The sequence below is a fragment of the Rhea americana genome, unplaced genomic scaffold (assembly GCF_003343005.1).
Source record: "Rhea americana isolate MKP2758 unplaced genomic scaffold, rheAme1 scaffold_23, whole genome shotgun sequence".
Lineage (NCBI taxonomy): Eukaryota > Metazoa > Chordata > Aves > Rheiformes > Rheidae > Rhea > Rhea americana.
This window is the reverse complement of record NW_028186346.1, coordinates 6,164,078-6,189,532: the sequence shown is the minus strand read 5'-3', so window position 1 is coordinate 6,189,532 and position 25,455 is coordinate 6,164,078. Positions and strand designations below refer to the sequence as shown.

The following is a 25,455-nucleotide window of genomic DNA, read 5'->3' as shown; positions in this document are numbered from 1 at the left end:
AGGCAATGATGAATGTTTTTTCAGGATTCTCTCTTGGTAACACAAATACCAAAAATTKTCTTATCAAGAAAGTGAAGAAAGAGCTCTTAAGACTTCTGGAAGGAGAGGAGAGAAAGGWGGGACTCTTCCTCCTGAAAAATGTTTCTTCAACATTTTCACTTAAACATACACATTAGAATTATGCAGAAGTGACTTGACTCTCTAAAAGTAAAAAGAAAGAAGTCTTAGTTCAGTCTTACACATTTGCACTTTTAATCTTACCCTTAAAAAAGACTGAATTGAGCATAAGAGCACTGAAGGTCAGCTTCCATACTGGCATATCAAATTTCAAGCCAACAACTCTTTTATTTAAAATACATTAGATAAAAAGGTAATATGCTCTCTGTAAGAGTTCCCTTGAGATCAGAAGAACCAATAAATTAACTGTTACCATATGTTTGGCTCTTTTTTGGCAAAATTCAGTAACAAAACACTGCCAAATCTGTTTTGGCAAGTAATAATATTTGGTAGCTTACAGTACAAATTGGAAAAAAAGGAAAATGGAAAGAAAGCTTGGAAATTAATAGAAGAAACTGCATGTATATCCTAGTATAGTTACCTGTATGCTGTTGAAAGAAAAATTCTAACAAAGCCAGCTCGATGGGTCTGATCTATAATAAGCAGCTGTCTTCTCAAAACAGAGAGCTATATCAAATCCTAACTCTAACACTCCAGATAGTACAGTAATGCAAATATTTCATATTTGTTTTCTCCTAACAATACCAGATATGTTTGATTTCTTTTGCAGAGAGGGGTTTTATAAAATCAGTATCACAAAGTGCTGAAAGAGATATCATTTGTGTTTTCATTATAATGGGCTTATTTCATTATAAATAGGCAGAGTTCAGGCTTATCTGCTACGCTGTAAGTTCATAGCAGTTTCATTTATGTTAAATATATTTGTTTTCATACCTGTCATACCTACATCATTGAGAATAGAATTCTTCTAAGTGTTATTATCAATGTAGGATATAGAATTCTGGGCATTTTAAGAATATTACAAACTTAAAAATTCCAGTCAAACAGGTTGGGGGAATGTAGCTGGTCCTATTCATATACCAAGACAAGTAAAACTTGCTCTGTAAGGTTTTTTTTTAAAAAAAAAAAAGGAAAAAAAGAAAGAAAGAAAGAAAGAAAAACCACTAATGTCTTTTCACATACGAAAAATGTCTGTTTTGTTTTATTTTTGTAACCACCTACAGCAGGGTACTTCAAATTCAGTATTATTTTCATTCCCAATAACATGAATACAGCCTGTTTGTCATGACGGTCTGCATGAACAGAAGAAAACAGACAATTAAAATTTCTGTTTTTCTTTAATTACATCATCCTATTAAATTCCAATTTTTACATATATAAATCACTTGCTATACAGCTTACAGTTCCATATACATATCTGTCATGTTATTGCATTAATTATATTAACGCAAATGTAATATCAACAGGAGTACTTACAGGTAAAAGTAATTCTGAAGTGTAGGTCTAGGGATTATAATATAGGCTTCTGAAAGGTTTTTACAGAATAAAAATATTTTTGCCTTTCTATGGATGCTTGGCTTGCTCAGTCATTTGGGATTTTACTAATAATCTTCTCATTACTGTATTTCTGATTTTTTTTTTTTAAAGTAAGGCAATTTCTATGAAGACTTGTCACTGAAATCAGACTTCATTACCCTGCAAAATATATCCACAGTTCAAAGTAGTTAAGAGGGTTAAATAAAATGCAAACATTTAATGCAACATTAAGCATGTGAAATAAAAACTTGATTGCCTAAAGAAAGCATGCTATGCTGTTACCCTGGTGACAGGTTAAAAAAGAATTGTGAGCTGAATGGCTGTATGATATGAAATTAAAATGTTTCACATTGAACAATCCAAAATGAATTGGGAAAGGTTAGAGCAGAGGAGAGAGAAATCAATTCTCCAATGGCAATGGTGAATGGAAGTGAAGTCTGAATAGGATTTGCCAGTGGGGTGCAACAGCTGCCAAATATCCTGCAGCCAAAGAATTACAATAATACTGATGAAGTGTGCAAGAGCTTTTGGAATCATTGCAGGGAACAGAGAAATACTCCTACAATAATGAGGCCATTCTGTGTCCCATCCCACTTTTTCAGTTGAATCAAAGGAAAAAGAAACGGTTGAAAACTGTAATACTTGATAACAAAGGTATAAATGAATTATCTATCCCTTCAATCAATACCTTATATTTAACCACAGCCTTTGTGAACCATGAATGAAGGAAGCACATTAAAGAATGGACAAATCAAGACACATACATGTGAAAGTATGCAGACAATACTGTATGAGAGAYTTTCTTCCCATATTATTTTTCAGTAACATTTCTACCGCAACAGCATCTAAAATAAGCTAAATACTACACAAACAGCAGGATGCAGCCAATGCCCCAAGAAGCTTAGAAAGGTATGATCCTGATGTTTATGCTCATCATTTTTATGTTAATAAACCTAGAAAAAACACATTTATACAACTTCTCTATGTGAATTATTCTCTTATTCTATGTGAATATAGTTTTACATGTGTTTACTGAGTTTAAGAGTCTTCTCAAAGTCAACAAAACTTTACCCCTTCCAAAAAAACCTCCAGTCCAACACAATTTCATTTCCATCCTTCAAAACTCCAAATAAACTATACAGATGGAGAGCAAAAAAATATGCTGAAAATACCTCTAAAGTGACTGAGAAGCAAGAGGCAATTAGCACACATCTTTCAGCTCTACAGCTTCRTGTATACACTTTACGCACAGAAAAATATTAAAGAAGTAGCTGAGTCGTAAGCCTGCATGACAAGAATTGTTAGGCTCAAAAGGGATCAAAGTAAAGGAAAAAGAAAACTTGTGGAAAAGAACAGAGGAGYTCAGGAAAAGAATGTCATGGAAAGCATGGATGAAAAAAGGGCCAGATTCAGAATTAAAAATGGTTAGGAATATGGCAGTACAACACAAAACATTCACATTTTTATACTGGGCAAATTCAAGCTTCAGATTAAGTTAATGGTAGCTGCAGAAGCTAGGAAGCTTCTGCAACTGCTGTTGTTTTCCCAGCAAGTACGACAGAAAATGAAATACAATGAACACATGGACTTAGCTAGGACCATTTAGTTTGGTGAAGAGCTTTCACACCAGCCATCACCAGAGCAAGCTGTGTGCCTACTGTTTTGGGGCAGTCCAAAAGATGTTCAGTGAATGTTCAGTGAATGTTCAGAGAAGTTCAAACTTTTCATAATGCTAACTCTACATAATTCTAAAGAATGAGCAAGTGCATATTCCTGCACGCCCAGACCACCTTTTTCCCCTACAAATGACTTAGGGATGATAGGTTATGAAAAATTCCCCAAACAGACCACGTGGTTTCTGGAATGTATGTTTATGAATCACATGGAATGATGGCTTTACTTTCAAGTTAGTATACAACTACCTTACACCACTTTATCAATTGATTGGATTAAATTAATGGAATCAAAGAAAAAAATATGATACATACTTTTTGTAATAACTGTCATAAGCACTACCTTGAGATCTTCCAWTTCAACTTCTAAATTTTATATAAAAGCTTACTTCAAGTGGCTAAAAAGAACCTGTTTCGTATATTTGCACCTAATTGCTTGTCCCTAGCACATATAATCCTCTTTCTATAATAATCAGCTGAACAATGTAGAAGGGTAAATCATGCCAGATTTTAAAGACAGCTAGAATATTATATAGGGCAGCTGTTTTAGCGATGATTAGGGAAGATTACAATCTTTTTTTTTTTTTTTTTTTGAAAAATATTATTAGGAGAGTTCAAAAGAACAATGCAAATAACACCTAAAGAGACAAGAGAAGGATGTCACAATCAGAAGACCTCATTTAAACAAACATGTAACAAACAAAGAACAGATTCTTTGTATCTCGCTAGTCTACAGGGAAAATAAAAGTACAGAGTGAAATACAGAATGGTCTGAAGTTGTAATGGTTACATAAATATACCAGGGTTTTCAAAGGCATCATAATAAATCATGAARAGAATGCTTGACTTGTCGGCCAGGGGACCAGAACAGTAAGGATGAGACAGTGTTATTTTCATGAGCTAAGGATGACTGCATAACTCCAAAGCAAGGGAATGAATAAAAGCCACAAGTGGGCTGGACTTAGTCATTCCTACCAAATGAGAACAAAGTGTTTTATTCTTTGTATCACACTAGAGGGTATCTGTAGGGTAATGTGAAGTATAAATATTTAGCTGTACTTACAATAACTGCTCACGTTATTACTACAGTTCTAGGGGAAAAAAACATTACATAACACAATTGATACAATTCAGAGGTGCCCACAACTGTGCTGAAAATAAGAACACTTTCTTTTTCCCAGTGACCAGTTTGGATGACTCAAGTAAATTTTCCCAACATCATATTCCTCATTTTTAAAATTAATGTAATGTAAAACTAGGGTAACGTAACCTTATTTTGTGCTGCTCCAGCAGTGCTAGAGAACCAGAAAACACTCCTATCGGGCAGCTGACCATTCTTTCATATGGGGAAACCTGGCAGAGAGGCTGGCTCCTTCCCAGACTCCAGCAGGACAGGTGTAGTCTATGTGACAGCAAGCATGCCTTAAAGGTACTGGGTTCCAGTGCGCTCCAAACAGTGCACTAGCTGCCCTAATCATGCATAGGCAAGGCAAAGCAGGTGGCTGAACCATCATTAGGTACAGCTGAGCATTTACACCAAAAGATCTGTACCACACCAACCACAATAGGTCATGTACTATTGTACTACAAGAATTCACAAAAGAAAAAGCTAAACAGATCCCTTTCCATTTTTGCGGTTCACCAGTCATGCTATATCCAGTACACTAGATTTTTAGAATTTTTAAACCTACAAAAATTCAGCCCAACTATTTCAGAAACTTAGTAAGAATCAATTATTTGATGCTTCTCGACCAAAAGCCGAATCAGTTGTTTCAGATTAAAACAGAAACATTGCTTGGATTTTACCTATAACTTCTCACTGTGAAAGATACTTAATGTGCTATGAAAGCATTCTTTTACATTTGGAAAAACACCACTTACTTTAGGTCTCAAAATACTTTATGAATATTGATAAGTAATTTACAAGATCTGAATAACATAGTAAACTAATTAAGACCATTTTGTCTTTTGGTAAACTGAGGCCCAATCCAAGCATACAACTTCCCTAAGGTCCTACAAGAATAATTAGGAATTTAAAGCAGACCCTCCAATCCCAGTCTTCTATATTAAACATGTGAGCAAGAAAAACATTTAGTTATTTGCTAGCAATATAAAACATTTTCCAATGTGTTACCACCTTTTTGCATGTAGTATCAGGTAATATGGGCATGCAGCCTCACTGTTTTTTTCCAAGTCATAAATGATGAAAGGGTAAAGCCCATACAAAAATTAGGAAAATACACACAGCAGCCAATACAAGCAACACATAGGAAGTGCTGTAGGCAATTGGGTTTAGAAGTATAAACATCACATTAGTAGACCCATGAGATAGCATGCTGTAGCCACACCTGGAGAGTCACTCTCCTATTCCCCTCCCAACCCACAAATGAAAACAAGCCTGAAGCCAAAATGTGAAGATTCAACTGTACAACATCACTTTTGCTCTCAAAGGCTAACTACATCAAACAGACATAAAGCAAGCTGGATTCACTTCAGCCGAAACGTTTCCACTTGAAACGAGACTGAATCTGTCTAGAAGACCTTAGGTTTTTACTAGATGCTGTAAATCTGTTCAGCAGCTGTGGGTGGCACCAGTTTCACAATGAACCAGACTATGGAATTAGTAGGAAAAGTCCTAGATAAAATAACTGAAAGCTGAACAATAAAACAATCATCAATCATTCATAGCTGCTTCCTCTAGGAAACATATGCCCCTATTATCTGAATATCACAGTGAAATATTCACATTACTGTCTGGCTCACATAACACCAAGCATTTTCATTCGCTAATTATCTGCAAAAATGACAGCAATCCTTTTCCCAAGAAAACTGGTTCAATAACAACCAGTTAAATTCAGAAACAAAGTCACAGAAAATGTTCTAATATTGGACTGTATAACAAAGATAAATGTCTACATCTCTGTATCTGTCAGCATGCAGAAGTCTCTAGCAGCTGTTCTATCCAGCAGTTGGTAAATTTACTCCATAGTAACACAAGCAGTGGAAAAGTAATGCAGGCAGTGGAAACTCACCTGTGAGTGCTCCACCCAAATTATAATACCATTTACTGCAACATAGGAGAGGCAGACTCTGTGGTGGTCAGTTTGTGGCCAGGATTAACCTGAATGCTACGCAAACTTTACTGCAACAAAGCAGCCCGCTAAAGGGATCGCATCTAATTGAAATTAGGTGAAGTTGGGAGTTTAATATTAATGAGGCTACAGCTTACTGATCATAGTTTCTAGTAAGAACACTGCAGTTGACGATTTAATCACCCAAGGGATTGCAAAATACAAAATACCTATTTTCCAATCACAAATCTACAGATTTCATTGAATGTGCAGAACTCCCTCACGATACTACTATTGTCACATAACCCAGGCTGATCTGAGGAACAGAGTTAAGGCTTACCTCTGCACCTCCCCTCTGAGCCATCCTCTGTGCTCATCCCTACCCCCTTGCTATACATTCCCACTCTTTTCACTCTTCCAGAATAACTTCATATATCACCAGTCCTTAACCTGGGCTAACAAGAATGATCTAGAGTAAGCCTATTATTCAAAAGTTCCTCGGCTAATCGAGGTCATTTGGGGAGAAAAAGTGCAGAAAACAACTGCACCTGAAATCACATGTACATACGTGGGGAAAGAGGAGAAAAGAGGCCAAGCAGAGGAGCAGGTTTGGACAATAATTCCTTAATCTGGCTCAGCTGCATTTCATCTGACTACAGCCTCAGTACCCTGATACTAAGATGGAGCTTCTGTGAAGACTTCAAGTGCAGTTCTAGCTATCTCGCTAGAATAACAATCCTGAGCTTGGGCTGAATAAATCATGGGAAAAAGGAGAACTTGAAATACCCTGCAGTTGTGAAAGCCATGCATATTATACATATGGCTCCCAAAAGGGAAAAAAAAACAAACCAAAGACAAGCGTATAACTCAAGTTCAGCAGAAAACTCTGTCTGTCTGGCAGCTGTGCCAAATTTAGAAGAAATAATACATGATTTCAAAATATTACTTTTCAATGCAATTCCTCACACAAAAATTCTTTATGATTGCTTTCAATGCATGTGGGGGAAAAAAAATGCTGTCAATATAAATAGTGCCAGAGAACTGAAATTTAAATAGGATCATCAACATGTCAAYGCAGCTTTCCAGACTATTAGGAGAAATCTATGGATCAACTTCAGAATGTGCAGTCTGTCTAATCTGTTTACATCCTCCAACACGGATGCAAATTCACACAGACTCCAAACATCCAGTCCTCCCACAGAGACCTGCATCCAAGATTACAACTGATTTTTTTTTGGTTTGCTGCCAGTAGCCCAAGATGCTACTGTGCACTTTCTATTTTCTATAATTTTTCAAACAGATTGTAATCTTACTAATAAACATGTGCTTTCTACAGCCACTTTCCTGTTCCCCAAGTCAATGTCCCATGACATAGAATGCCTGCGAAAAGAGTCAGATGTAATTTGGATAAATTAAGGACATGCTGCAAGGAATTCCTGACAGGGCTGCAGTAACTTGTGTACTCCATGGTCTTCAGTCCCCTCTAGATGGAGTCCACCATCTGCTCTAAGGAGTGGAATACTATCCAGGACTCTGATCAATCCTTTGACTGTACTCTGCTTTTGTTTCTTTGACTTTTCCTCTGGAGGAGCTTCATGATTTTGGGGAGGGAGGGATTGTTATCAGGTTTTTCTTCAGAAGATACTTATCAATAAACCTTTCTGCTTTACCTTGTCCTTACTTGTCCTCAGACATCAGCAGAACAAACAGACCTCACAATATATGTGGATTGAAACAACAATCTATTCACTAAGAGTAAATACTCAGCTCTCAGCCACTACTGGCTTCACTCCGTGAAAATTATAAGGCTAAGCTTCTGAAAGATTCATTCCAAATCTGTATATGTCAGGAGAGACAGAAAAGACCATCCTTTGAACCCTGAGCTAAACATAAGTACACCTCAACATGACCAAAGAAAATGACCTTCCTTGTACTGAGAAGATTTACTAGCTCCACTTTTTAAGATCTGGAAAATCAGATCTTAATTAAGTCTTACCAAGCACACACTTCATGTTCTCAGGCTCTSCCACCCTCTCTGCTCATGCTGGACATCTGAGCAATTCAGAACTCCAAAAATACGTCAGTATTTTTCAAAACAGACATGTATTTGTTGCTCTAATGCTGTATAAAGAAAGGGAAGAATGACAATGCCTGATAGCTTAATGCAATATTTTGTTGACATATTTGACATCTGGGTTTAAATAGTTGTATGTCTCTTCTATTAAGATACAGAGACATCTAATAGTAAAAGAAAATATTTGTATTAGAAAACATGAAAAGATTCTTCAACAATTGGACTCCTTTCTTTTCTTCTTTGCAAGAATGTTTTACAGGCCAATCAATTCCTAAATCATAGCAAGGAACAAAAAAGACTTTGAGAACCACTATCCAAATCAACAATACCTATATCCTTACTGTAAGTAGAAAGTACTCCGCTACTTCTCTGTAGCAGTACCAGACTACTTAAGTTCCTATGGCAGCCAGTAAAAACTACAAAGCTCCTCTTCATTTTCCCTCATTCATCTTTTAGCCAGGTAATAGTGGCCTTATACTGTCTGTTCTTCCCCTTATGCCATTTCCTATGAAGGATATAACTTGTGAAAGGAAATAAAAAGGCGCTTTACACCCAATAGGTGCATAAGGCAAACAATGATCTAGCCCTACATATGCTATATATTATAAAGCTGTTATGCTTGCTCTAAGTGCCTTTTTTTTCTCCTCCACACCATATGGTACTATTTATCTTTGTGGGTACAAACAAAAATAAAGACTTCTTGAAACCACATTTGATTTATTCTTGACCACTGTAAAATAGTAATAAAATATACTGTCAAACCACTACCATTGAATTTGAATAATGTATATTCTGCATTCTGACTTCTCTCGCTCACACACACACATCCCTATATTAAAGAATTTAGGGCAAGAAAGGAAGAGTCATGTTAAAGTCACGTTGCAACTGTTACCAAAAATCCGCTAACCAGAAAAGTTCAAAAATTATATTGTCCTAAATTGAATAATAGTCTCAAAGCACTGACAAAGGCTTCAATCTAAGATGATGGGCTAGAGGATGACAAAGCTAGGAGCATCTTAGAGGAAAAAAGGATAGTGTTCCAAAAAGCTGAAGTGGTGTCTTATTCTTTGGACACAAGTTGCTGCAACATAAAGCCAATTAACAGTATTAACAACAGTTATTAGCACCAACTATCCAAAGGAACAGGGGGAAGGATGGAAGGAGACAAGAGATATAGTTCCTATTACACTAGAAAACATACTTAAAGCAAGGTGCTGACTCTTCGWGTGCTTATAAATCAGAAACTGTTTTCAGAATTGGATCATAAACTATTAGGTTCTTCATCAAGGAAGCAAATTACTCATGAATCCACAATACTTTAAAGCTCTGTAGCTGAATACTCATGCTATCGTAAAGTGCTTAGATCACTTCAAATGGGCACATGGGAAATTTGTGATGCTCAATTTATGGTTAGTTACTAATGTAGCAACATTTCGCATTAATGAAACTCCTGATGTGCATTAATTACTACACTGGCTTGTAACATTTTTGTGCCTATTAGTTTGTTAATATGTAGAATAAAAATAATCATGAATAACTTACATGAGAAGGGAAATGCAAGCCACAGCTCATTTGAATTTAGAATAAACAGACTATATTAAACCATRCAGTTTCTCAGAGTCTCTTGCGCATGAGAAGATGCTATTAAAAAGATGCATCAGCACATCTGAGTTCCTAGAAATGAACTTACCTTGGAGTCCCTAGAAATCGCTGTGATCTCAGCTGTTCAGCCACATACAAAGAAGCTGCTGTTGCCAGTAGTTCCCTTCTCTCAAGATCTGTCAACTTGTGTCCTAGTTTTCAGAAAGCAGTTTAAAAAAATATATTAGATACCACAGACTACATTGCTTACACAGATACAAATAGTAACCATCAGTGACAACACTGTTTAGTCCTTATAGATGAAACCTACATTTTCCCCCTAGATTATGATGAGGCTTAGCATAGCAGACACTTGGAGTTTCAGAGTTTAAATTGCATGTTTTCATACAGATCAGCCCTACTGTTAACACTAGTATCTCTGTTAAAAACAATTTGACAAGTGAAAGAAAAAAAAATAAATGATGCCACAGCATCTTGTTTTCGTTACTGAAATGTCACTGGTTGACATATTGTGCCTCATGCTGGTAAGGAATCCATCTGTACATTAGAACTTACTCAAAATATATGGCATTCTTTCTCAGTACTTTACCTTGCAAGGCTACAGATCGTCCAAGCAAAAGGGATAATACAACAATATAAACCATAGAAATATATAGGGATGAAATGACTTGCCAGCCTCAAGTCACTCAGTGTCATTCGTATCTAACGAGTCCGAATCATCCTTGGCACTTTCTAAGCAGAAAAACTGCATGAACATCATGCTTAAAGTAGCTTACAATTTAAAGACTGGCAAACTAATAAAGGTTTTGCCAAAAAAGCACAAACTAGGTTGACCGAGGTAGGTTCTTTTTTTCCTAGCCATGTCTTGCTTCAGATAGTCAAAATGAATTAGAAATCCAGTAGTCCACTTGGCAGACTAAAAGACAGAGGACAGTGACAGAACTTTGGTCTCCAGTCTTTTAGGTCAGAAACTCAGCAACAAAGATTGGGTATAAGAAGCTAGCAAATCGGTGGACAAGACTGGTGTCACCACAGAAGTAGGAGGGTCAAAACTAACGTTACAGGGAGCAAACGGGCAAGTAAATTAGTCAATTGTAAGGCAGTGATAGGAAGTTAAAGTTGATGTAGAAGAGGACAAGAAATGCAAGGATGAACTGTCACAGAAAAAATAAGAGGCAAACACTAACCATAGGAGAGACATTATGCACTGAWGAAAGTAGAGGAAGTAGAACATACGACGGGTGTTTCAAAAGCCTGAAAGGAGGATAGTGTAATAATTTAAGTAAAAAAGGATGAAGGTAAGGATGAAAGACTTAGCTCAATTTTGTTACACACACAGCTCTCAAAAGTGCTTTATGCAGTTGCTGTCTGCATCAGCAGACCTTCACACGCATGTTTCACAAAAAATGCCATCTACGGGAAGTACAGACTTCATATAAAGGGATAAGAGAAGAAGCCAAGAAGGTTCAGAAAGCTGCACATTGCTGAGCAGCTGTGCCCAGTGATGCACACTGGCTTCCAGTTATACAGTAAAGAAGCTGTTAYATGGTTCTCTTCTACATCTTCACTCTCCTATAGTCTCAGCACTGCTGCATGCAAAGGTAACTCCMTGGCTGCTGATCATTAATGAGTAATAACTTCTTCATTGGCATAAAATAAGACTAATACAATCCTCAGAAAAAAACAGAATAGAGACCTCTTAAACAATCAGAGTAGGCTTTACAGTGAAAGAGCACAATTTCAAAACAGAATGCTTTTTGCACAGGTTTCAATTTTAGAAATGCATTTAGGATTGTATTATAATAATTTGACCAAGTACATCAAATACGGATAGATAAATATATCGCTTAGAGTCCACCTCAGCAACGCAATCCTGATGATGGAAACACCCTCATCACAGTTCCAGCTAACAGTACAAAGGAGCTGTCACAGGCCAAAAAATGTAAATTTGAAGATAACAAAAGCCAACAGATCTGCATCAATTTATTTTTAATTTAGTCCATATTAACATATGTTGGCTAAAAATTACTGCAGCTTCCTTTGTTCAATGTTTATTATTTCTTTTTCTGCCTTGAAATGGAAACTGTTTTCACTTTAACAAACATGCAGAAATACAACTTCTGAAAGGCTAAGGAACTAGCTTTAAAAAACAAACTTGATCTTTCTTTTGCCAGTTATAGAAAAACTAATTGCAAAGTGAAAAACAAGAATTCTTAACTTCAGTTCTGTTTAGACATACAAGAGCATTGTATAATTATATAATGTAATGAGCATTAATTCTCTGGCTCTGAAGTATTCCATTTTTCTAGTTGTTTACACTCAGTTAAGTAGTTCTAGTACCTTTTTCCACAAGGCAGTATCTAAAATTGATAGTTCATTTACATGTCTCAGCCCAAGAGTTCAGCTAAAGGTAAATCAAGAAAGGTATCTTAAAACCTGTCCTTTTCAGTCACTCTAAAAGCCATGACACATCTGTGGGACCAAAACTGCATTTTGGCAGGTGAGAACTTGCTCCCACAAGGACTGGTAGTGTCAAYGGAACAACTAGAAAGATCACAATTTGAAGGTTTTATTCCATGACCTTCATCTTGGATGAAAYCAGTAACTGCTTTTGCACTTGCTGTGCTGCAAGAACTATTTTCTCCGTCTATCTTCAAATCAAACTCCAAACAGTGTACAAAGGTCAATAATTTGAAACAGGTTAACAACGAAGAATTATATTCACCTCCTCCTTATCAAAGACATGAACAAATGTTTAACTACTTTCTATTTTTTGCTATTTGCATTAGTTGTTGGAAAGATTTGGCAAACACAAAACCGATCATAACTCTAGTGTCCAATGTGAGCAACTTCTATTTATTTTCCTAAGTCTAGGAGACAGCATAAAGTGTTAATAAGAGCGTGCAAAAAATAGGTTTTGGTCTTAAGCTCTTTGGCAATGAATATGCAATCATACCACTGAATGTTCTTAGCATAGCTTTGGAGACATACATCAGAAGTTTGATTAAAAGCTTCCCCAGTTTGGCAGTTTACATTTATTACACAAGAAAGATTGTTGTCAATACTGTCTTAGTTTTTTGAAGTCCATTCCCACCCCCCTTGCCTTCTGCTCTTGCTCTTCTATTCTCAGTAGGCTTTTAAATATTTTTAAAATTTCAATTACATTACTAAATTGGGAACTACACAAATGCCCTAGATAACGATACCTTTGTTTCACATCAAGTGAAACACCTCTCAGGATTTCAACTGGGTATCTTGAGGTATATTGTAATATTCATTGCAATAATAACACAGCCTTTGGTGTTCACCACGTAAAAGAGAGCTCTGAAAAGCAACAAAGCTACCTCTGAGGTATTTTTCCAGGTGCTGCCTTAATAGGAAGTGAAATGAGTAAACAGCAAAGGTTCCCCAGATTCTAAAGTGAGAAGTTCTATCATTGCCCTTTCCTACCCTCACTGTTACATATTGCAGACTCCTAGACTGCATGGAAATTTTATCTCCACCACAAAATGTATATCAGCTCCCAAATACCTTTACCAAAACTAGGATATACTTTTGCATTCTTGGTATAATTGCTGAGTTGAATTATATAATGTGAACAGAAAACAGGATTAATGGCTCTAAAATTAAGTCACAGAAAAAGTAGTGGAACTGTTGCTCACATTATTTAAGGCTAGACTGTACACATCTGTGACAACTAAATGGCAGAACCCTGAACTAGAAGGAAGACAAGGAAGAAGTATTTCTTTCTCATTTCCCTGATGTTATGATTGCTTAAATCAATATTATCCCAGTATCCCCCAAGCTGAGTCAAAAAGGTTCATGCAATTACTTTACATAACCAACTTCAAATTAAATTACATAAAAGGTCATTTTTCCCATAATAATCTCATTTGCATTTTGTCCTAGAAATGTGTTGCCTACTATCAATTACAGAAGTTAAAAAAAAAAAAAAAAAAACAAAAAACACATACCAAAAAAAGAAAAAAGAAAAAAGAAAAAAGCAAGCCCTGGTTATGTGCCTAGGCCTGTTGTTACTTAATACCTGAGAAGTGACTGTTTTCTGATTGGGAAGAACAAAATATAAAAGTAAAATGAGTAAGATAGAAAGAACAATACAATCCAGGTTCATATCAATGCCGGAAAGGTTTACATCGTATTTAGGTTCTATTCTGGTTTTACTTTTTCTCCAATGGATTTTGAAGAAGGCTGTCGTAGGTAGCATGGATACCAAGTAAGCTGAGGCTGAAAAAGTTGGATGTTATTAGAGGTTTTAAATCCTCTTTAAGTCCAGCTGAGCTCTACTTCATCCAGATGGCCATGGTAAAATATAGACAGTATTGGTCTGCACATGCAATCACAAACTGTTCAGAATACAGGAGTAGAGAAGTATCTCTCTGTTAAAGCTGGTGACCATTTGTAAGATGGATGCTATGGAATACAGAAAGGAAACCTCTGTTATTTTGAAGCTTAAAGGGATTGCTGACAGACCAAGAAATGTTTCTTCTTTCCCAAGGGAGAAAAGAAATTCAACTAAGCTGTCTGTTAAGACAGGTTTTATGGCCCAGTAGCTTCATAAAATGGAGATAAAGCATTGGTTCTAGTGTGGGGAAGATGAAYGGAATCCAGTTAATAGCAACCATCTTCTCCCTTCCAACATTAACACAGCCAGAGGCAGCAATATCCCCTTGTCCTGCTAATAACAAAAATCTCCAGACTTGAGTAATTTCTAAAGTTTCAGTTCACCTAAAAAGCACTTTAATTCAGAACATAATCACAAAATCACTCAGGTTGGAAAGGACCTGAGGAGGTCTCTAGTGCAACCCTTGCCCTTGCTCAAAGCATTCTCCACACTGAATTTAAACTAGGTTTCTCAGAGATTTGTTCACTGAGTCTTGAAAACCTGTAAGGATGGTGGCTCCACAGCCTTTCTGGACAACTTGTCCCAGTGCATAATTATCCTCAGAATGATTTCCCCCCCCCCCCACCTTGTATCCATTTGAAACCTTCCCTATTTCAACTTACGACCATTGTCTCTTGTGCTTCTGCTGTGCACCTCACTAAAGAGCCTTGCTCCATCTTCTGGGTAACCTCATCAGAGGTACTGGAAGGCTGCTGTTAGGTCAACCCTCCTAAGTGGTGTAAGGGTTGACCTAACTCCAGCTGCAACCCCTAACCAACCTGGTGGCTCTCCACTGGACTCACTGGAATTCATTAACATCTTTCTTGTAGGCCGGAGATGGACAAAGCTGGATGCAGTATTCAGAGGTGGTCTAGTAAGTGCTGGATAAAGCAGAGTCATCACTTCCCCTAATCTATAAGACTATCACAGACACAATGCATTTAAAAGCCTTCATTTCCTACATACTCCTGGAGCCAATACACAACTAAWGGAAAGAGACAAGCTTTTTCTTTCTTCCTTTCTGTATTAAAAAAACAGTTAAAATTAAGGATTGTCCATGAGACGTTCTGCTCTTCCTCTCTACCAAATGAGATAAACTTGCTAGAAAAGGAGAAACTAAAGGATGCCCTTTCCTTTGCTCCTTGCATTTTGGTAGGACCTTTGCAATAATCTCCTGGAAAATGCCTCATTTCTCATTTGCACAGGATGTCTTTCCCAGTGAGACTGACCAAGCACATGAGACATCATTCAATAACCAGGAAGCATGGCCATTACAAAACTATCTCAATATTAAAGCAGATATCCAGGAAATGATGGATGAACTGTGAAAAAGACTGACTCAAAAAACATAAGCAAGAAAGGCAACAGCCTAAGGACTGATGAGCTTCATTTTGTTATTTGTCAAAGATCAATCAGTCTTTGTGAAAATAGAGCTATCTCCTGGGTCTATAAAATAGGGATAACAGTATCTTCCTTTCTTATAAGGCAGGTTAGGAGGTACAGAAGAATTTCATTTTGCTTGAAAGTTGTACAAGGACAATGCTGACATTTGTCAAATATTGTCTGACAATACTCTACATAGCARTATAGGCTACGCCTGCATGCTCAGCAACCATTTTTATTTTCTGAGCTAGGTGCTTTGTGGCCACGCCGAGACATGTATTTCTGTTATCTGGCCTAATCAGTGTTCCTAGACCACACTCAGATCTATACTTCAGAGTACTCACCCTCTCTAGCTGGCCTACCGGTCAGCCAGCATTCTAGCCACTCATCCCTGGTACAGACTACAAGGATATAAAAGCAGCTGTTTTCCCACTCTGAATGTGCCCTAAGAAGGTTAGTTTCATAACATAGGAACATTTTAAAATAATGCGAAATAACAAAATGCTTGTATTAATGAATGCTTATTTAAATAAGGRAAGAAAAAGAGTTAAATCTTAATCATGAAAATTACCAAGTATTCCAATTCTAGATGTAATTCAAAGTGTCATCACAGGTTAATAGAAAAGCCGCCAAGATATTTCTTATAATTAATTTTGTCTTACCTTCAACTTATAATGGAAGCCTTGAAAACAAGATTGAAAAAAAATCTCTTATTTAGTTATCTTTAAGTAAGACAAAAAGCTGTATCTGAAGTCAATGAAAAGAATGTAACTGACATCCATTATTTACCATCAACACAGGGTGACAGTGGCCACCATGTCATTTAGAAACGAAACACATGAGACTGTGCTCAAGCATTATTATAGCATGCATCTTCATTGAAATTTTTGTACTTCCTAAGTTTTCCAAGTTAAAAACACTTCTGGTATGGATTTCTGCTATGAACAATAGTAGGTTTTTCTAGGCATTTCCAAACCTGTTTTGGCTACATATTGCTCTAGTTTTCCAAACTACCCCAGATCTTACTTTTAAAGTTACACTTCTTTTACAAACAATGACGATATATGAAGCTACTTAATTTTGAAAATCTCCTAGCAAAAGTTACTCTATTTACACAAAAAGGTTCGTGAAATGAGTATAGGGCTTACATTGCATTAGTTCATTTTGCTTCTCTTGCTGAACTTCCATTTACCCATCATCTACCCACCACTCTTGCCTTCAACAGTTGCCATTAAAGAGTCTTTGCATCTGAAAAAGTATTTTTCAATAGGCATTTAACCAACCATCCTCTGACTCAACTGGCCCAATTTTTCAAGTCAGAGGGATCTAATCCAAAGCTAACTGCAGCCTTAAAAGAGTTCTCAGTTACTTCAGTGAGCTTTGAAACATTATTCTTGAATAAGTATCCTTGACTTGAAAGACAAATTCTTCATAATAATGATATCTGCATTTCAGTTACCATTACAGTTAATGTACACCTGTATTTGATGCATGGAAGGAAGGCTGCGAGACCTTTTATATTGCAGGAATCAAGCTTAGTCTTTTCACCTGTGTCATTCGTTAGTTCCTATCATGAGCTACTACAGTATTTCTTCTAGTGTCTACAGTAAAAGCTTCCTATCTTCAAGAATCTGTTAATTCAAAATTTTTTACCTCAAACTGCAACACTAATCAACCTTTTACATCAGTGYGTACATACATAAAAACATGTACATATACTGTTCAAGTCACATGACCCCAAAACAAATTTCTTGTCATCCTGCAATTTGTGAGCCAACAAGTAATTAACTGATATATATGATTTAACATTGCAATATATTAAAACAAAAATAAAAGAATAAGAGACAAAAAGCTCCTTCCTAGAGTCAAAAGTAAAGAGCAAGAGGTCTTCTCCTGGGTCAGCAAAATCAATCTCATATTCTTGCAGGTGACCAAAGGCCCCAGAAGACTCACTCTCACAAATAAAGCCGGAATGGTTTACGTTGCCATTGTTCTCAGCTGTGTGTCAGGCAAGGCTGCCTTTTCACAACATGGTATAAGCCTTTACAACAGCTTGCATCCTCTCCTTACTCCTCCATTCCCTTCTAGCCATTCCTAGCCTATCACKTTGCACGTCTGAAGTTCATTAGATTGCCTCATGGGCTAAGTTAACCCAGTAACTCTCAGAAAACTATCCCAACAAAAGCAGCAACAACAAAAATGCAGTTTTCTGTGGGTTAGGGAACTGAATCTACTCAGGAAAGGAAATGAAGTGCCACAATTGGGAAGGAGAGGGGCCACAGGACTCCTGCTAATCACCAGCAGTGAGCCTTTAGAGAAGTTCATGAAATCACCYCTCTAGATAGACGTGCTGTAACAAACTGTGCAAGTACCCCCAAGTCTACACTGGAAGAAAGCCATCTGAGTTACCCGAATATGAGTTATTTGCTTAATAAAGAAAGGATAATAAAGATTGGTTTGAGCTTCAACCACCCCAAGACTTTTGTCATCCAAGGTGACTAATTCCTATCGCTTTGCTTTTGCTCAGGAATCAACATAAAGTTGGATGGATTAATCTCATGTGTAGGACTGTATCAAATGGAGCTGTCAGTTACAGGATATTATAAAATACTCCTGCAGGTGAATATTCTTTGCACCAAACACACGCTCTGAATTCTGAGGCCGGAAAAATCTGTTCTGCTCTTTAATGAGATCAGAGTTTGACAAGGTGCCAGTCATATCCAGTGACTGCCAAAGTGACACTGTCATCTCCAAAGTGGGATTMGGACTCTGTCACCTTGAACTAATAAGGAACGGAGAAGAAAGATGTCCATGGGACCCACGGAAGACCTAGGAAAGAGATGAGCAATAAACACTGAATTCTTTGCACAGAAGAGAGTTCTGCCTCTGAATAAGAGGTTTTGCCTCAGCTGAATGTCATTTGAGGTGTGAGGCATGCAGGGCAACTGAGCCTTAACCACACAGACAGCACCTACAGTAGATTAACTGAGAGAAAAGACAACCTTTAAAATTTTGATCCTTGTGAAAAAAAACACTTTATTCATTTGCTTATATATCTCTACCAGCCTTTGTTACATATTTTGGGGACAAAATTATTTGTTTGGGATGCTGCAAGTAAGCATTTTCATTTGTGTATGCTAATCTAGTTCAGGAGTTTATAATTTCAAGGTATTACTTATCACTGCTCATTATTCTATATTATAAGTATTAAGAACAAGTTACAGGAATACTACGACAAAATGCCCAGACCTGCAAACAATGCTACAATGATCAGAAAGGGTGCTAAAAAGAGGCTTCTAAAAATGCTGCACAGACCCACTGAAGCAGTAATAATGTGGGGTAAAGAAAAATGGTATCTTCTGTTGACAGCAGGAGCACTGTCTGTAAYGACACAAGATAGAATGGTAGAGTTGCACTAATGTTTACCTTAAGTATTCCATATCACCTATAAATTATTTTCTTTGCCTTTAATCTTATTTTATTTAACATGTGTCACTAGGAACATGCATTTGCCTTGTTAAAAGTAAAGGAAAATAATTGCCTCAATTTTATTGTGTGATATTAAAATATTAAGTGTGTGTATACACATAGACATCTGAAAAAAAAAATGAAAGACTGCTTAGAGAACAAGTCTGCCTATAAATAAAGGAAAAACAATCAGAAGCAACACCTCTCAAGAGGAACAAACCTTTAAAACCATCAGGATAGACTTCAGGAAGAAATTTAGTGCTGATATCTCCTTGAACAAAGCGTGGATGGATGATCACTTCTCGCAGTAAAGAAATATTGTGAGTCACACCTGAAAACAAAACACCAAAACAAAATCAGGAAAACATACTAACCACAAGCCAAAATAGGAAATAGCTTTTTAAAATAGGAAGTCTCATCTTCACAGACTAAATATTTGTCCACAACTTACAGACCATAATACTGATACAATTAATATAGATTTAGCGGTTCTGCTCCACTCCTGCCTCAAGATATGTTGAAACACTCAGTTTAATTAAGTAGCAAGCCTTTAAAATATTCCCCTCACCAAGCCTGATTCAGAAACCAAGCAATTCAATGATAACAAATACAGCTAGAGGCTTTTGATTCAGTCCAAGCAGATGTAGGCAAGACCAGAGCTATCTCAGTGAAGTGACAGATGCATCATGATCATACTAATTTGCCCAGTTCCGGTGAACCTTGGCCCATCTTGTAATCTTTCCAAAATGCTGTGGAAGATATAAGCCATGTTAAACTTCAATCATAGTGATGAAAGACAGTAAGAAGTTTTTTATTCATATATGATTTATAAGTCTTGTAGAATTTAAAAAACAAAGAAATCTCTTGTTTTTGCTGTGTGCCCCTTTACCCAATCTTGCCTGATGAACTGCTTAACCCTCCTTTACCCTTTTAGTCCCTGTGAGGCATACAACTTTAAAAAGAAAAAAAAGAAACAAAAAAAAAAACACACCACACACCCTCACCAAAATAAAACAAAAGACTTGAAATAAATAAATGACTCCTGGTATAGCCCTTGTAGCCATCTTTAATTCCTTTGAGCATTATATTACCCATTTTCACCTGTCTCTAAATTTCTTCATCTCCTCATTCTACTTTTCATCTTGTCTCTTCTCTTTTTTCGTATTTMTTTTTTTCCTCTCCCTTCTTTTCTCCTGCTTTTTGTGCCAACAAAGAAAGAGAATTTCTAACAAAAGCTTTCTAAAGAGATGTGGCAGATTATTATATTTGAGTAAACTAAGATAACATTCCTCACCTTCTATCCTTCTTTATAAAACAGTTCCTGTAAGCTATGCAGCTCCAAGGTTGCTGCCACTGTTAGTGTAGTMCTTCCATACAAAACATTGTGCAGTAAATTCTCCAACCTTCCCCACAGATGGATAATAGATTAATTTGCTTTCTCAAAGAGGAAAGGAATAAATCATATTCTATTTCTAGTGTAGGTGGGACAAAAAAATCAGAAATAGATGTCAGTATGACAGAAATACTACRGATAGTTAACACTGATAGAGATTGCCTGGGGAGAGACTGAGGAGTCAGTAAGAGTGCTTAAAAACAGGTTGGAGAAAAACCTGTTAGGATGCAGACATAGTTGGTCTACCTTAGTTCAGGCTGTGGGACTAGATGATTTTGAGATCCTTCCAGCATTTGCTTCTTTGATTTTTTTGGAGCAGTGTAACTAGGTTAACAACTTTAAGCTAAACTGCACTTTGCCATACACACTTACAGTTTGCATTGAGTAAAATGGTCCCAATAAGTAATTCCACTGAAATATTAAATACAAAGAATTCCTTTCAGGAGGTGGGAGAGGAAAGAAAATCCCCAAGATAAAAATTCCCAAAACATTATCTTCTGCTTACGGAAGTACAAAAATTTTCAAAGAGAAGATACTTCCTCTTCAGAGGATAGCACACAGGTCATCTCTGGAAAGGATAGGATTATGCAGATAAGAGAAAAACATCTTTATCTCAACTCTCCGCTTGATTTTGGAAAGAGACTGTAACAAAGTTTGAAGAGCCACCACAATTCAAGCCAAATATGACTAGAGAGTAACACTACATCATAAACATTAACATTTCCTAAGAAAAGCTGAAATGGATATGCAMTCCAAGAGCACAAATCCTAAGTATCAACTGAAGCTACTGCATCTGTATGCATAACACACAGACATGCATACCATAACAGGTATGGTCAAATGAGCAAGCTGCTACAGGAAAGAGCTTATCCCAGCCTCAACTAGGCCGTGTGCACAATCTCATCCTTCAGAAAATACAAAGTAATTCAAATTGTTTCCTCTCTGTATCAGAGAGATAAGCATCTCCAAATTACCACCTTGCATTTGCTAGGTGCACATGAACTTTCGCATTAGATGCATACAACAAAGTATAAAATGCAGAACACATCACAACCTAGCTCATCTTGTAACAATTTGTGTACCTACACCTCTTGCAAGGCACAAGATTCTGAACTTCAGCTTTAGATAGTTTCACTTACAAGCTATTATGATTACTACAGTGATGATAATGACTCTGGAAATTACTTGTACATTTTTCTAATAGCCCTAGTTTAAAATAACCAGAATAAGACCTCACTGTAAGCTCAAGTCTCTCAACTGCAAATTGAACTATTTAGATATTTCTCCTACAGAAAAAGAGATATCACCAAAGCAAAGACACTAGCAGTACAGTGATCATGAATCGCTAGGGTTAGAGAAGGAGATTATTTTGCGCTCCCTACTTCTTTTCCCTTTGTGTTTTTCCAGTTTAGAAGTATGAATAACATACTTGTTATTTTATGCACAGATCAGTTCAAACAGTTTTAAAGCTTTTTTCCCCCTACAGTCTGCTGCTGGTGTGAATTTTCAAGCTCTCTGTGTGGCCGTTACTGAAACCACTTTCAACACATGGAATCAGACCCAGTCTCACTGAAACATGAAGTCATAGCTTCAAAGACTAGTTCATGAGCCATTAAGTAGCRCACTACACAACCAGTTCAATGATGACAAGAGGAAAATTTGACCATTTGATTAAAAGAGGATCAGCCTCTTTGCTGCTCRTGACCTCGAAAGTCATTCATAGACCTTGACTTCATAAACACAGAATTAAACTCGTATACTATCACCACTAAAAATTATTTTAAAAGATATTCTTATGACAAATGCATGTAACTTGAAGACAAATAAAGTCTTTATTTGGCTGCTACAAGATGGAACTATCTAACCAACCTCCCCAAATTTTCCCACTTGAATAGTTGAAATATCACAGAGATTCTCATCTTTTACATACAGATTCAGGACTATAATTAGAAGACAAAAGACAAGTTCTTCAATGATCTCTGAGTTTGACTGAACAAAGGATTTAAACACACTACAGTGTGAAACCAGATCATCTCATGTTTTTCTTTCCTAAACTGCTATRAGATCCCTGGTGAGATGATGGCTGATGACAGATGACAGAGCACTTGGTGTCTCAACTGATTGCCCCAAAAGACCTGAAATCAAAAAATACTATGTGCATCTTAATTCTTTCCTAACTACACACATCAGAAAAATCAGAGACTTCTACAACAATTTCAACTCTAAAATTCCTTTTATAAGCTGAATAGAGCAGAGAAGCCTAGGCAATCAGAAAGCACTGTAACAAATGTGTTCTATACATGCAAATTAAAATTTTAATATGAAACAGTGTTCCTTTAAAATACCATGAAAGACTATCTTTATCTGTCCCCATGAGTATTTGAGCAATGACTGCATGGTTGATCTACTTCTTAAAACTGAGTTGATAACTTTAGTGATGTTCCTAAATCACATGCTCAAAAAAAAATAATAATGTAGTAGCATAATCCTTTAGAAGTCTAGAAGTTTCAGATTTGCAATTTAGCATGACCTCTGTCAAAGTTCATAAGGTCTCCATCTGTGTGTGAGTAACTGCGAGGCTACAGAAATGTGGACCCCTAGAGCAGCTTGCTCCTGACTACCTGCTGCTTCCAAAACACTGGCCAGACATTAGCCCCACACTCTCACAGGATCAAACAGAGGCTAACAGGCAGTGCTTATTTCATGCAAAGTTAGACACTAAACTGAAGTATATTATACTTAAGTTGCAGTGTTTTTCGGTGGGTATTTTTTTCTTTCTCTTGACTAGGTCTGCAGTCTGCCAAGAACAAAATTATGTTTGCCAACCAGAAAAGCCATGAGATTTCTAGCAAACTAACAAAATCCTAAACGATATACATTTATTTCCCCTCCAGAAAATGGAAATTTTAGCATCATTCTTCTATATTAAGACTGTTGCAGAAATGTAGTCATAGTTCTAAGTCAAAATATAATAAAAAGTAATAATCAATGGTTCTTGTACCTCTTTTGGGGTTTTTCTTTCATTCCACTGTATTCTTCATACAATATTATATTGGCAGTCTTCATCTATTGCAGATTTCAATTTTGACATACTATTTCCCAGACTATACTTGTAAAGGAGGTAAGGCTAAAGTTTAACTTCTGGAGATGCATATAAAATATACTTTATTTTATTTTATTATTTTATATGTAACAGATGTAATCCTATGGTTCAATTAATTTTGTAGTGAAATTCAAGCTATTGCCTAACGAACATTTGAGCACACTAAATAATTRCATCATTCAACAGAGCTGATTAGTAATCACTGTTTTGAAGAAGCCCTCATTAAAAAAAATTATAATCAGAAGAAATGAGTCCACATTCTGCCCACCTATCTCTACTGTATCTTGCCTTATTTCATATTTTCTGGATTACGTATGCCTTAAAATGTTGCTAAACACATCTCACTTTGGTAACTACAAACAGGAGCCTAACTCCTATTCTGTCTTCCTATAATGCACCAACCTGAAAGACAATAAAATCAATTTTAGACAAGAGTTTTATACCAGATTTATGAACAGGATACAATGCCACATTTTTACTCAAAAAAAATCAAAATTAACCTAGAATGCTAAGGCACAAAACCATAGGCAATGTTTTCACCATAAATATTTAGTGACACTAAACATATTCAGTGTTGATTAGCCTTTTTACAGTATTAAGCTTCTGTCATCTTGACATTTGCAAACACAAATCTGCATTTATCCACGTAAACATAACTGRAGTCCTACGTGCCTCTCTGTAGAGAAACAATTCCATATACTTAACTTACTGAGAATTTTAAGTTGTGCTAAGTAGAATAGAAAGAACTTCATTTGCATGCTTACTGATTGCTAAAACATAATGTGTAGAGTACAGTATTAGAGTATGGGTTTTTTTAAGAATAGCAAAGCCAAATTATCACCACTCAATTTAAATGTTGAATAAGGATAAATGTTATGAATTGTATAAGGCATCCTAATTAACTTCTCTGAATCAAAAAAACATATTTTAATCAAGCTTTWCACTGAGCATTATCAGGAACTGATTGTTATCCTCCACTTAAAACATGAACATTATCATAGCTTTGCATAGGTAATGAAAACACCACTTTGAACATATGAACTTTTCAAAGTTTGTGATTTCAGCCCTGGTGTTCACTACATTTGCAATGCCAAAAGTTGCTGTCATACTATTCCTTAAAACCCTACACATTCAACTATTCAATTCGGTCATTCACTTCAGAGCAGACTATCTGCATACAGAGGTAACAAAGCTCCACTACAAAGTRTAAAAGGCTTTTTTAGTTTTCTAATTTTAATACACAAGCATCTGCATAATATTCTCACAACAGATCAGYACTCCACTGACCCTCTGAGTTGAACACATTTCAATTAAAACATTAATTCTTCTGGGTATTAAGGTCTCATGCTCACAGAACTCACAAACCAGAATAAAGGAGGAAAATGAAGAAAAAAAAGACAGACAATACATGGTAATATCCTAATGTAAAAATTATTAGTTCAATTTTAAACTAAATTTTGTACTGCATGTAGTTCTGAACCTCTTAATAAGATTAAGCAGTCCRTTATTGGTGGCGTTAGCAAACACGTATGAATGCTGAATCAGTAGGATAATTGCAAGCRGGAGTTAAGAAGGCTTTGCAAGAACAAGAGAAAGAAAAAGGATGGTCACCCTGCCATCACCCTTCCCTCACTCACCCCTTCACTCTAAAGAGGAGGAACAGAACTGCAGAACCACATCACCTCTAAGGGGTATGACTCAAAATAACCGCACTTGTCTTTTTCCTGGCACA

At 36.5% G+C, this 25,455-nt stretch overlaps 1 protein-coding gene across 1 annotated transcript in view; it reads right to left on the bottom strand.

Annotated features, from left to right (window-relative positions):
* The window catches only part of PCCA (propionyl-CoA carboxylase subunit alpha), a 287,460-nt gene that overhangs the window by 126,307 nt on the left and 135,698 nt on the right, over nt 1-25,455 (bottom strand). Inside the window, exons 16-17 of the mRNA XM_085305994.1 lie at nt 19,448-19,558; nt 10,063-10,165 (exon numbers count right to left, since the gene is read on the bottom strand). Of these exons, the coding sequence (XP_085162120.1) occupies nt 10,063-10,165; nt 19,448-19,558 (214 nt within the window). The remainder of the gene's footprint in view (nt 1-10,062; nt 10,166-19,447; nt 19,559-25,455) is intronic.